Below are 13,352 nucleotides of genomic sequence, written 5' to 3'. Positions count from 1 at the left end.
AGTTGGGTTCGGTGTAGTATGGTTTTGACTAGATGACCACTGGGCTCTCTCCTAACTCTAAATATTGCCAGTGTACCTTTTAGGCAACTTAGTGGTCAGCAGTGTAAAAACACCTAGGTTCAAGTACTGACCAGCATGTCAGAAGGGGCTACATTCCACTTCACTTATTACCCTTTTTCTCCTTCTTCCTTGTCCTGCACAACCTACCACACAACCCTTGCCCTTCCCCAACCCTCTTTCACTTCCTTTTATGTATTACTTTCCCCCTTTAATATATAAGCTCTTTGGGAGGTGGGACTGTCTTGCTCAAATTTGTATCCCCAGAACTCAGCATATATTAAAGGCTTCCTCTATTAGGCATATGGCATTGAGCAAGTCACTTAGTGTCTATAAGCCTTAGTTTCCTACCTATAGGAACTTGATCATCTTTCCTGTTTGGACTAGATCATCTCTATGGCTATTCCCGGTGCTAATAATATATTGCCAGTCATTGAGAGTTAGCATGGTATAGTGGATAGAGAACCAGCCTTGTAATGAGTTAGTCTCAGGATTAAGTCCTTCTTCTAACACATACTTGTACCCACAAGGGTAAGTCACTTAACTCAGTTTCCTTATCTGTAAAATAGGAATAACAGTAGCCCCTACTTCACAGAGCTGTTGTGAGGAACAAATTAGATTTTACACACTTACACAAACTAATATTTGATAATGCCACTAATTCTGATTGAATTCGTTAATAAACATTTCAAAGAGGACAGGGCCAGTCATGAACTAACCTCTGTGACATTCCAGTTACCACTCAGTAGTATCTTCAAAGATGTATCTTCTTTTCTGATAATGAGGACTCCACGGCAGCCAAGGTTCTAGAAAGACTTTTCGGTCCTCTAAGTCTCCCTAGGTCATAGGAAGCCATTTACCCCTGCCCACCAGTGAAGATGGCAGTAAAATGGAACAATTAGTTGCTGTCTGCTATGAGAATCAGGTGAAGATATGAAATGGCTGAAAGGGGCCTTGCCATTGGTGGTGGTAAACGGAATCTCTAAGATGGAAGAATTCTTTCCTGTTGGTATATTATGAACAATCTAATAAGACCATTGGGATGAGGGAAGCAAGGTTGTACCAAAGGCAATCATTACAGGCCTTCATGACCAAATATGGATTCAGCTTTCAAGGTCTAAAAATAAAAGTCTATAATGGCATAGAAGGGAAGGCCAGTTAACTACCTTGTAGAGTTCAGACTAAAGTTCTTTAGGAATACCAGGTATGGTTATTCTTGATAAATGAGTTATTTAAGAGATCAGTATAAGTCTAACTTCTCTATATAAAAAATTACAAATTAACATATCTATGTCATACTATATTTAAAAAAAATTTGTTAAACATTTCCCAATTACATTTTAATCTGGTTCTGCCTAACTTGGGTATGCAAACTGCAGAGAGTTTGACACTAGGAATTATTCCTTGGAGACAGGAAAGTTGTCTATGTTAGGGAAAATTTAAGGGTGAATTCTGATGGCTTTGCCTCTCAAGATTTCAGTTTAAGAAGACAGCTAATATATATATATATATATATATATTTGCCTGAAGCAACAGTACCTAGTACTGCGTATTTTTCAGGTGAGATGTTTAAAGAAGCATAAGTACATGTATAAAATGTTCAAGTCGTAAGGTGGAGGTACTCTATCCTTCTGACCCATAAGACTTTAATCAGCAACCATCAGTCAGCATTTATTAATCACTTATGAGGTGCTTGGTACTGTCCGAGGTGCTGAGGATACAAAGGCAAATGTGACTCATTCTCTGTTCTTAAGGAGCTTACCATTAGTATTGGAAGAGTTAGGTATGAAGTTGACTGATTCATAGATGTTAAGTTTCTGGGGAAGGATGAATAGAAAGAGCTATCAATAAGTTTCCTCTTTCTTTCTTTTTTTTGGAGGGGAGAAGGCAAGGCAATTGGGGTTGACTTGCCCAAGGTCACACAGCTAGTGTGTGTCAAGTGTCTGAGGTCAGATTTGAACTCAGGTCCTCCTGGGTCCAAGGCTGGTGCTCTATTCACTGCACCAGTTTCTCCTTTCAATGGAGAGTGGACTTTTCCACTTTCATTAATTGGGCCTTGAGGCTGGATTGACCTAGTAATGATGAATAATCAAGTGTGTTTGTTAAGAGTGTTGCCAGGGTTAGTATCTTATAATTCATATCTGATTACAACTGATTCTGTTTTAGTTCCCAAGTTATTTTGTTTCTCAGAATCCTATTTCCTTCAAGACTCAGCTCAAATGCCACCTTCTACATATCCTTCCCATTCACCGACCCTCCCCCACCAGTTACTGTTACCAGCGTTTTGTTTAAAATTATGCCATATTTATTTTGTAACATATTTTGTACATGTGCTCTCCCAGCAGAACATAAGCTCATTGAGGGCAGGGACTGTATTACTTTTGTTCTGTATTCTCAGCACTTAGCATGGTGCCAAATACATAGCAAGCAGTTAATAAATGCTGATTGAAGTCTTATTAGTGGCTCTTTTTCTAGATGTCCAAAGGATCTACAATAATTTGGGTGGGGAAGAGACCAGCTCCATCATATAGTCTCTACAATCTTATAAACCAAGAAGAGGTCTACCTGACAATGCCCCCTGTATGTAAATCAAATCATATTCTAAATATGTCAAAGGAATTCCCTATCCTACATGATTTTAGCTGGCTACAAAGCAAAAAAGACAACTTTTATCATTAAAACATTTAATTTCAGTTTCCCAAAGTTAATTAACCATCTGTGTAAACAGGTCTTTCAGAGATACTGTGCAATTCAGGCATACTAAAAGGGTGTTTTACTTGACTACAAAAGTTGTATGTTCACAGTCAAGGAAGCTTCCATTTGTAACACTGATGGTCTATAATTTACAGTAATCATAAGAAAGAAACAAAGGGCTACAGTATCATTTAACCATAGGGAGAATATCCATTAAATGTGAAGTTGTATAACCTACTGAGGGGTGGGAGAAGAGGCAGAGGAATAAGAAGTGAAGAACCTACTATGTGCTGAGAATTGTGTTATAAGGCTTTTACAAAGATCTCTTAATCCTCAAAATAACCCTGGAAGGCAGGAAAACTAGCCTTGTAAACACTGGGTGAACACCAGCTTTGGTAAGATGCCAAGTATCCTGATAAGTAAAAAGACCAAGCTTAGGTGATGACTGAGATAGCAGCTTTTTTAAAAAATAATTTCACTGTTTATTATTTCAACATAACAATACCATAATCAGAAAAAGGGCACATAATATAACACAGTGAAGGCACTACAACTCTTCAGATTTTTCCTCTGAACCATTCAGGGACCAAGTAATTGGTAAATCTAGTATTTATTCAATTGCTATGGTTGAATCTGAGTGCTAATAGAGATAAAGACACATACTCGGTCTTGACATAATACCTTTTTTATTACAATATCCAAAAAACTGTGTATGCAAGTTTAGGGTATCTCAAGACCCCTTCTTCAATCTCAGGAATGTGCCATCTCAAGACTGTATATTTAAACTATAAAGAAGTTTAAATGTAAAGAAAAGAGAAAATGCATTTTCTTCATTAACATTCTGTGTGTCTCTTACTACCAATCACATCATCTTTTGTAAACCCTGAAGAATTTTCCCTGTAAAGCAAACAATATATATATGTGTATATATATATATATGTAAATATATATATATGTATATATATATAGTGTTGGTAGCCCCCCTTCCCCAAAAGATCAGTTTTTTTGTAATCATCTGCATTAGTGTCAACAAACAGCTACAGATACATATTACTTTGAGAATTAAATACATAATTGTTAAATTCAAACAAGCAGAAGGGCAAGAGGAAAAAGGATTATGTGGATGGCACATTTGGTTGTAGAGATTACCAAAACCTTCAGTCTTCATTACTCACTGATTCTCTCTCTTGCAAAACAGCTTTCAAGGGAATTCTCTTTGTTGCAACCACAGACCAAAATACACTAGATAGATTTCTTTTACTACAATCTTACCATAGTAGTTTAAGAAGTCCTATTACAAAATGCTTTAATTGGTGTACTCTTATATAGAGTCAAGGAAGCAGTGTAATAGCAGAAGACAGCGTAGAGTGCTTCTAGATCCTAGGAATTTTTGTCATCCACTACCTGGTAAGCAAAGGAGCTACAGAACTCACAGCCACAACTGTTTATGTCTACTATATTTCACTTAATTAGCTGTAGCTTCAGTGCATTCAAACTGTGCCCAATGTCTCTTAACTAAGAGTTCTGTCAGCATGAACAATTTGAACAGATTAACACTGTCTCCAACTGAGAAGAACAAAAGCAAACCAAACTCACCCCCCAATTCTGGAAACCAGGGAGGGAGAGGGGCTTTAGAACTCAGGCATGGAAGTGAGTTCTGATAATGGTCACTTAAGCTTTTAACCTGAGGGGAAGGAAACTGAACCAAACACAAGTGGGGGGTTGGGGGGAAGACAAACTAGGCAAATGAACCAAAAATCAAGGATAAATGACCCGATAGAGCAAAGCCCTGTGAGAAGGAAGAGCCGTAGGTTTGGGATCGTATCAGGTAGGAGGTCAGCTCTGCTCTGTGTAGGTGAATGTTGGACCTAAGGCCTGCAGTTGAGTGAGAAGTGGACTAGGCAGCCTAGCCCCTCTTTAATGTCACTGAAGTGCTCTGACGAGATATAACTTTTCCCCGTGTTCACTGGTGAAAATAGGTGCCTTTTTGTAGTGTTCCACCAATTCATCCATAGTATGAAACCGGCGCTGTCCAATGCAATAGACATTGTCCAAAAGCTGCACCTTGAAATGCTTGTTCTTCCCTGATGCTTTAAGAGATACGGAGAAGTCACTGGGCTGTAAGGGAAAAAAACAAACAAACACATCATAACTGCGTTATAACACGATCACAGAAAAGGGACATAGTGGGGGTACACCAAGCAGCCACACACTTCAACACCCACTGTGAGAATGAAAAGAATTTACTTTGATGTAGCAAATGCCCATTTCTCCCAGAGTCCAAATGATCATAACCTTCGAATAGATTTTTTTTCCCCAGCACTGTAAGATGACGGATGCCCATAATAATGAACCTGAGGCACTACAGGATTCTGATAGAACTTTCCAATCAATAAAGGTTAAATTATGTTCAATATAATTTCAGCATGAATTCCTGTACTGCAGTTTCCTCATCTATAAAAGAAGGGGGCTGAACTAAATGATCTTTAAGAATCCATTTCCAGTTCTAACAATCCATGCATGGTAAATAGAGTAACTCTCAGATAATGGGATTATTTAATTAACCATAACATTGCATTCCTACAACAGTGGACAAACTGGAATTTACTGTAAATTATTTATATATTGGCATGGTCAGAGTCTGGGAAGAAATACTTACCTGTTTTTACCACTCTGTGAAATAAGGAAAGCATCCTACAGCTCTTTGCTAGGTTACTTGGGGAAAAAAAAAAGTGTCACATTATGAACAGGTGTGAAGATTGATATGACCCTTTCAAGAGAGGAGGCAACTCCTTCATTTTAATGATGAAGAAATTGAGACTTGAGGCATTTAAGTGACTTACACAAGTCCATAAAAGTTGAAAGTAAAAGAACCAGGATTCAAACCCAAGATCCCTGATTCTAAGCTGAGCACTATCCCACCCCAGGAATTTCTTTTCCTTATGAAATAATGCCTCCCCTTCCCCACTGCTCTCAACAAAATTAAAAAAGCTAATTACATTGGAGCAGTATTCTCTTACTTATTAATAATGATCATTTCTTTGAAAATGGACCAGAGCAGGCATATCACAAAGGTTCAGTGAATCAGTCAACAAGCATTTATTGACTGCTTACCATGTGCCAGACACTGTGCTAAATTCCTGGGGACACAAAGACAAGCAAAAACAGTCCCCGTTTTCAAGGAGCTCACATTCTAAAGGGGACGCCAATATGTAAATGATGAAGAGACAAACAAGACGTATACAGAGGAGATGGAAGATGATCTCAGGGACACTAGGCATTAGCAGCTGTGGGGGTGGAGGTAGGATGGGAAAAGGGCTGGCAAAGACTTCCTGCAAAGGCAGCATTTGAGTTGAGTCTTGAAAGGAGGGATTCTAAGGGTGGATGGAAGTGGGGAGAAGTCGCAAAACAGATTAAAAAAAATCAAAGCATGTGAAGGTAAAAAAAGTTACTATTTTTTTTTTTTTTTACTAATGTGACCTTGCCAAGGGGAACTTATATTACATTGAGTTTTTAGTAAAGTGGCATTAAACAAAGGCACGAGGGAGCAAGACTCATTTCTAGGTTTTCTGTATTTTCAGAAGGATGGCCACTAGAGGGCCTGTCTTGCTTTTTCTTGGGGGTAAAACAACACATTAAAAATACAGCTTCAAATTTTTCAGAAGCAAAGCACTAGAGGACCCTGACTATGTATAACTATTTCACTCCAAATGGAGTGTCTACAAAGCATGATATTCTGGGAAAAACTCTGGGAAAACCATAAAACAAAATTTTATCTTAGATTTCACTGAACACCACCACTTTGGCTGTGGCTACTAAGGAGCAAGATAAACAGAAGCTACTTTGAAGACACTTCCTTAGTTATGTGTGTTTCGAAGAAAAAACAATTTCTAAACGAGCCTTGACTTGGTTACTCTGTTTAGGATTCCTCCCCCCTCCCCCCCAAATGAAAACAGAATTCTGAGAATCCTGTAACACCGGGCTGTTGCATAGCAACATTACACAACAGTGACAGCTACATCAGAATTTTGTGATGTGACCTAAAGTTTTTGTTTCACTTCCACATAGATCGTACTATACAAGCAAACTCTTATAATCAAAGTGTGTTCTGGCCCGGGCCCAACTCAGGCCAGTCCTCTGACAGTCTATATCCAAAAGTGGAACAAAATGAGACACGTATAGGTTGTTCTACCCTAACAACAGGACGGTAACTTAGCCATAGGAGAAGAAAGGTAATTAATAAGGATAAGCATCGAGGTATCTAGGTGGCAAAGTGGGCAAAGCACTGGGCTTAGAATCATGGAGGTGAAAGAGGAGAGGAAAAGGAAGGATATACGAAAACTATACAGTATAGTGTATCAAGAAAAGCACTGGAGATAGGTGCTTGAATGTTCTCATGGATACTTCGTCCTTTGGTGAGGAGGAAGTGATGTCAGCAGCCTGAGCCTTTGGTCTCCAGAGCTAGTCAAAAGCTGCTGATCATTTCAATACTTTTTGAGGAAGAATTAGCCTAACTTATATAGCAATTGCTCCAGCCATCAAAGGGTATGTATTCATACAGAGATACAGGGATCAATACACATTTGGGAAATGTTATATATGCACTTTCTCAAAATCTTATTTGGATGGTTCATTAGGACATGGAGGTTGCTTTGGGCTAAAGGCTAAGGCACCAAAGTGTAAATTCTGCTTGGTCCTATGCTGGAAAGGCTTCAGGTAAAGCAACTCAGTAGGCTTGTCACAGCAACTCATCAAACAAATGTAAAATGGTTCCATGCCACCCGCTTCTTTCCTGGCAGTGATAGTGGCCAAAGAACTGCCAAAGAGCAGAGATGGAGGGCACTAAGAATGACAAAGATTTCAGACTATCTCGAAACATCAACTTAGCCTGGGGTAGAGAAATGTGAGATGTCCTGGTTAGTGATCATAAAAGGAACACTCTTCTGGACTAAGTGTATAATCAGTAAGTCAAGAAGTATTTATTTAGCACCTACTAGGAAACACTCTATAATCAGTAAGTCAAGAAGCATTTACTTAGCACCTTCTATATATTAGGCACTATGCTAAGTGTTGGAGGTATAAATAAAGGCCAAAAAAAATAGTCCTAGCTCTCAAGAAACTCAGAGTCTGCTGAGGGAGACAACAGGCTAACAACTATGTACAAAAAGGATATCCCACAGGCTAAGCTAGAGATAATCTCAGAGAGCAGGATCTAAGATTAAGGAGGAGACTGCAAAAAGCTTCTTGTACAAGGTAGGATTTTAGCTGATACTTGAAAGAGGCCAGAGAAGCTAGGAGATAGAACTGAGGAGGGACAGAGTTTCAGGCATGGGAGATAGCCAGTAAAAATGCCTAGTACAGCGGATAGCGTGCCAGGTCTGGAGTCAGTTCAAATTTTGCCACAGCTGTGTGACCCTTGGCAAATCAACTTCTATTTGACTGATTTTCCTCACCTGTATAATGGAGATAATGAGAGCACCTTACCTTCTGAAATAGTAATGGTAATTTGAAGATCTTCCCTGCCCCTTAATATACCTATGAGAATTTGAAGACTTTCCCAGCTTTGAAAATGAACCCTGTCCCCCTAATAGGCTGAATGCAGTCCCATGGAGTCTGTGGTGGGAAGAGTTTGCAGAGCCCACAGGAAGCTGGGAGTGAGAGCCAGAGAGATGGTTGGGAGGAGAGTTTGTTCCTGAGGGAGACAGATAGGCTTGTGAGTAAATATTGGCAAAATATTGGTTTGTGGGAAGCCTAAAGGATGGTATGGATCTCTGTAACATTGTGGTGCATTAACTTTTATGTTGCTATGATGGATTCGGTTTCCTGGTGTTGGGAATTAGTTTTCTGGTGTCTAAATAAATGTTTTGCTTCTGTCTTCTATATGGAGAGCCTGTTATATTTTGAAATTGAGCACCATGCATATTTATAGTGACTGTGGGCACTGCATTGCATTGGCGCTACACCTTCCATGGTTATTGTAAGGATAGAATGAGATAATACTTGCAAATTGCTTAGCATAGTTAGTGCCTAGTAAAAAGTAATCACTATATAGATGTCAGTAGTTATTGTTTTTATTAATTTGACAGCTGAATGGACCAGGCTATTGCAACAGTAAAGACATTAAGGATGAGAGCTTGCACCAGAGTGGTGGCAGTGCCAGAGGAGAGAAAGGAAAGATATATAAAAGATGCTACAAAGGTAGAAATGACAAGACTTGACCACTGACTGAATGGAGAGAGGGAAGACTGATGAATAAAGGATGACAAGTAGATTGGGAGCCTGAGTGACTGAAAGTGTAGCAGTCCCTATGATGAGAAAAAGGAAGCTGGGGAAAGGGAGGGTTTTGGGGAAAATTTAATGAGTATGATTTTGGTCATGATGAATTTAAGATATATTTTATAGGATATCCAATTCAAGATATATTAGAAACGGTTGGCAATGGGAGAGTGGATGTCAGAAGAGAGGTGAGGGCTAGAGAAAAAGATCTAAGAATTATATATATATATATATAGAGAGAGAGAAGATGGGTGAATCCATGGGAGCTGATGAGATCTCATCAAGTGAACGGGACAAAGAAAAAAGCCCAAAACAGAGCCCTAGGGTCACCCCTAGTGAGCAGGTGTGACCTAGATGAAGATCCAACAAAGGAGACAGAGAAGGGTCAGACAGGTAGGATGAGAACCAGGCGAGGGCACAATTACAAAAAACCCAGAGAAAAGAAAGTATAAAGAGAAAAGGGTGATCAACAGTGTCAAAAGCACTAGGAGGTCAAGAAGAATGATGTTTGAGAAAAGAACATTAGAGTTGGTGGTTAGGAGATCATTGGTAATTTGGGGGAAAGTACAGTTATTCCTTCCCCATTATGGCTTCGATACACTGTGGGTTGGCATAAGTAATTAAATGGGAATTTGGGGGGAGTTTTGTAGAAGCCGCAGACAACACTCAAAGGCCAGCACGTGACACAGAGCCGATGATCAAATATTTAACCCAAATTTTACAATAAGAAAAGAAATCAGACTTTTATGAAAACCTTCCAGACTGCAGAGGCATTGCACCCCTAAGCCTCATGATGTGGAAAGGATCACTGTCATTGCAGTTGGATAAGGTCAGGAGCCAGACTGGAAAAAAAAAAAAGGGGTGGAGGATTCTATTGGCGACAGCATCCTCAAGTCATTTTAGCCACAAAAGGGAGAAGAGATGCGAGGTGATGGTTAGCTAATATCAAGTGAGAGTTTTTGAGTGTTATCAACTTTGGCAGTCTCATAAATGAAGCCAGAAAATTAAAAAAAAATGATAACTAATTGAAAGATTCACTCACGAGTCCTCCTTGGTAAAGTAAATAAGTGCTGGAGAAATTAATTTTATGGTATATCGAAAGGCATCAAAGAATTTCATGGGGCATTTACCAAAAAAAAAAAAAAAAACCCCAAAATAAAAAACCACCTAGGAATATGATTGTAATTTATATACCTACATATATTGCAGAAAATAAGGAAGTTACAAAATTCTGTAACAACTCTGAGATACTCCTAATGGAGGGCTATAAAATATAAAGCAAAAATTATGGTTCAAGAATAAGGTTAAAGGGGGCGGCCAGGTAGCACAGCAAATAAGAGCACTGGCTCCAGTGTTGAGAAGACCTGGAGATCGAATCCTGGGCTCAGACACTTAGCACCCATCCAGAAACACCTGGCCGTGTAACCTTGAGCAAGTTACTTAACCCCAATTGCTTAGGGGCGGCCAAGTGGCTCAGCGAGTAAGAGTACCAGCTCCAGTGTCCGGATCACCTGGGGATCAAATCTGGGCTCAGATACTCAGCACCACACCCAGAAATAAGTGGCCGTGTAACCTTGAACAAGTTACTTAACCCCCATTGCTTAAAAAAAAAAAAAAGAATAAGGTTAAAGGCTTATAATACAGACTACATACAGAAGCCTCATACCTATATATGAAGAATAATTACTTCAAGAAGAGTAGGAAGGCACTGGACATGGCAGCACCAAACACACACACACACACACACACACACATATGCACACAAACACAAAATGGGATTACACTACAATAGTGAGGAAAGCATTAATTACTAATGGGGGAATAATTTCAGATTCAGCAGTCTATGGTGCCCCTACTTAGTAATACTAGTAATTATTAGCAATATTAATTACTAGCAATTTAGTGTTTATTAGTAATATTAGTAACATTAATTGAGGCATAAGGTCTATTTGCCCAGCAAGCACAGAAGATGCACAATCCTGAGCCCAAAGTGAAAAGGGGTTCTTGTAGAGATGGCGAGGTCTTCCAGACCATCCTGTTGGCCAATGACATTATTTCAAAGTCATTAAGACTAGGCACACTGTAGACTTTCCTAAGTAATTACTCAAAAGAGTTCAGTCAACCTACACAGGAAAAACCAAGTGGATGAAGAATTTTTATTGTCCAGACCATATCAGTACACATATTTCAAGCAGATAATATACATGGAAAATTAGTTGGGTGTAGAACTAAATAGGAGGAAGGAAACAGATTGGAGCACCTTTGGAAAATTGTCTTTTAATGACCTCTAAGCTTCTCCCATGAAACAAAGGTCCATGTATTTTTTTTTTTTTAACAATAGAATTCTTTCATGGTTGCTTTATGGCTGTTAGTCATAGTTAGTTATTATTCACGTCTCTGAAAAAAATTAAAGGTAAGGGTCACCCAAAGGCCAATGGAGACATACACAGTGGATATAAGCAGGCTCTAACGTATTACTGGCAAAGAGCCGCATTAGAAAAACAGGGTTCAGGATGTCATCAGAGATGTATAACAGGAAAAGGAGAGTCAGTGAATGGTGACAACTGACACAGCTTATTAGTATCTGGGCAGTTTTGGAGGATGGCCCCCAAAACATTAGCTAGAGAGGATTTATGGGAATTGCATAAGATGTCCAGGACAGGAATGAGTAAGATGCTGTCTGCATCATCAGAGTGACTGCCCAGATTGATGAGATCACAAATCCCATGAAGCATTACAGGTACATGAGTGAGCTGTACCATAACAGCAAAATAAAATTACAATCAAAGCTAAGTTGTTAGAAGAATTCCCAAACAAAAGTTTATTTTTAATTTAACTTAACCAGTAATCTAATGTGTGTGGGTAAATTAACTGAGGAAAAAAGTGACCTTTATTTATGGTCAGTGTTTGTATTTAAATCAGGCTGCAGAGTTCAAGTTTATGTAAAGTTTTACCTTTGAGCGCAGAAGATTTTCCCTAAGAAATAAAAGACATATTTCATCCAACACTGCCAATGACTTTAACACTTCCTATCTAAACCCCAATGACAGGAAGTCATGATATACTTCTCCTTCACTTGGCAGGTCTCTAAACGCCAGCCTAGAGCAGCCTATTCCCATGGTCTTACCCTCTCCCTGCAGTGTTTAGGATTTCCTAGAAAGTTGTCTCATTTAGTCTATGCCTGCCTACCTCTTCCCAGTACCTCTGATTCATGCATTATTTTATATCATAGTGAATGTGTTTACCTAGGGAGATTTACCTAGCATTACCAAAATTAAACTTTTTTTTTTAAGGCCATAACATGACCTCACTAAGCATTAGTCAGATTTTTACCTGATTAAATACCAACTTGTTAGCAATCCTAGTTCATTTCCCCATCTGCCTCTTATGCTGAGGGCTCTGTTACATCAGGGGACTGTATCTGAGGCAGCAAGATATAGCGAGAAGAGTAATTAATTTACAGATAGATCCAACATTTATTGGCTATATGTGGCCACTGGCTGTTTCTTCATCTGCAAAATGAGATAATTTTTACACCCCCTAACTCATGAGAAAGATATACTGGAGAAAGTACTTTTTAAAACTTTAAAACATGAAGTATTAACTTATATTTTGCATGCTGCTTTAAAAAAATTCCCAAATCATATACACACACACACACACACACACACACACACACACAAAACTTATTGCTAGTAAACTCAGAGAAAACAAATAGAATATAAGAAATCATGGTTTATCGGTCTAAGAAGTCCCATATTGATAGGAATGACAAGGCAAACTTCATTTTATTTTCCCTCATTCTTTCTCCAAATGCCTGTGTGGTCATGGTTTAGACTTGGGTTGTGGGTCTTGACCTAGTCTAAGGCAGGGGTGGGGAACCTGTAGCCTTGAAGTCACATGTGGCCCTCTAGGTCCTCAAGTGCAGCCCTTTGACTGAATCCAAACTTCACAGAACAAATCCCCTTAATAAAAGGATTTGTTCTGTAAATTGGACTCAGTCAAAAGGCCGCACCCGAGGACCTAAAAGGCCACATATGGCCTTAAGGCTGCAGGTTCCTTACCCCTGCTTTAGACTGGTAAAGCCTTTGAACCCCTTCTGAGAATAACGCTTTTAAAAGCATAAAATAAAATACATAAGGGTTACAAAGGAAAACAATTATATCGAAATGTGTTCAGTTGTTTTTCAGTCATGTCTGACTCTGTTACTCCATTTGGGTTTTTTTTTTTTATAAAGATACTAGAGTGGTTTGCCATTTCCTTTTAGAGATGAGGAAACTGAGGCAAAGCACAGTAAGTGACTTGCCCAGGGTCACACAGCTACT

The 13,352-nt window shown here is 39.0% G+C and overlaps 1 protein-coding gene across 10 annotated transcripts in view; it reads right to left on the bottom strand.

Moving 5' to 3' along the window:
• Nucleotides 1–3,209: 3,209 nt before the first annotated feature.
• NCK2 (NCK adaptor protein 2) overlaps nt 3,210–13,352 on the bottom strand; it is a 202,648-nt gene continuing 192,505 nt past the window's right edge. For all 10 annotated transcript variants that reach the window (XM_069093978.1, XM_069093976.1, XM_069093979.1 and 7 more), the window contains one exon: nt 3,210–4,869. In XM_069093978.1, coding sequence (XP_068950079.1) covers nt 4,675–4,869 — 195 coding nt within the window. In that variant the 3' untranslated portion in view covers nt 3,210–4,674. The remainder of the gene's footprint in view (nt 4,870–13,352) is intronic.

This window comes from Petaurus breviceps, unplaced genomic scaffold (assembly GCF_028583685.1).
Source record: "Petaurus breviceps papuanus isolate PSGF00001 unplaced genomic scaffold, PetGlider_PUasm1.0 214, whole genome shotgun sequence".
Classification (NCBI taxonomy): Eukaryota; Metazoa; Chordata; class Mammalia; order Diprotodontia; family Petauridae; genus Petaurus; species Petaurus breviceps.
Note: the sequence above shows the minus strand (reverse complement) of the source record. Positions and strands in the feature narration are given on the sequence as shown.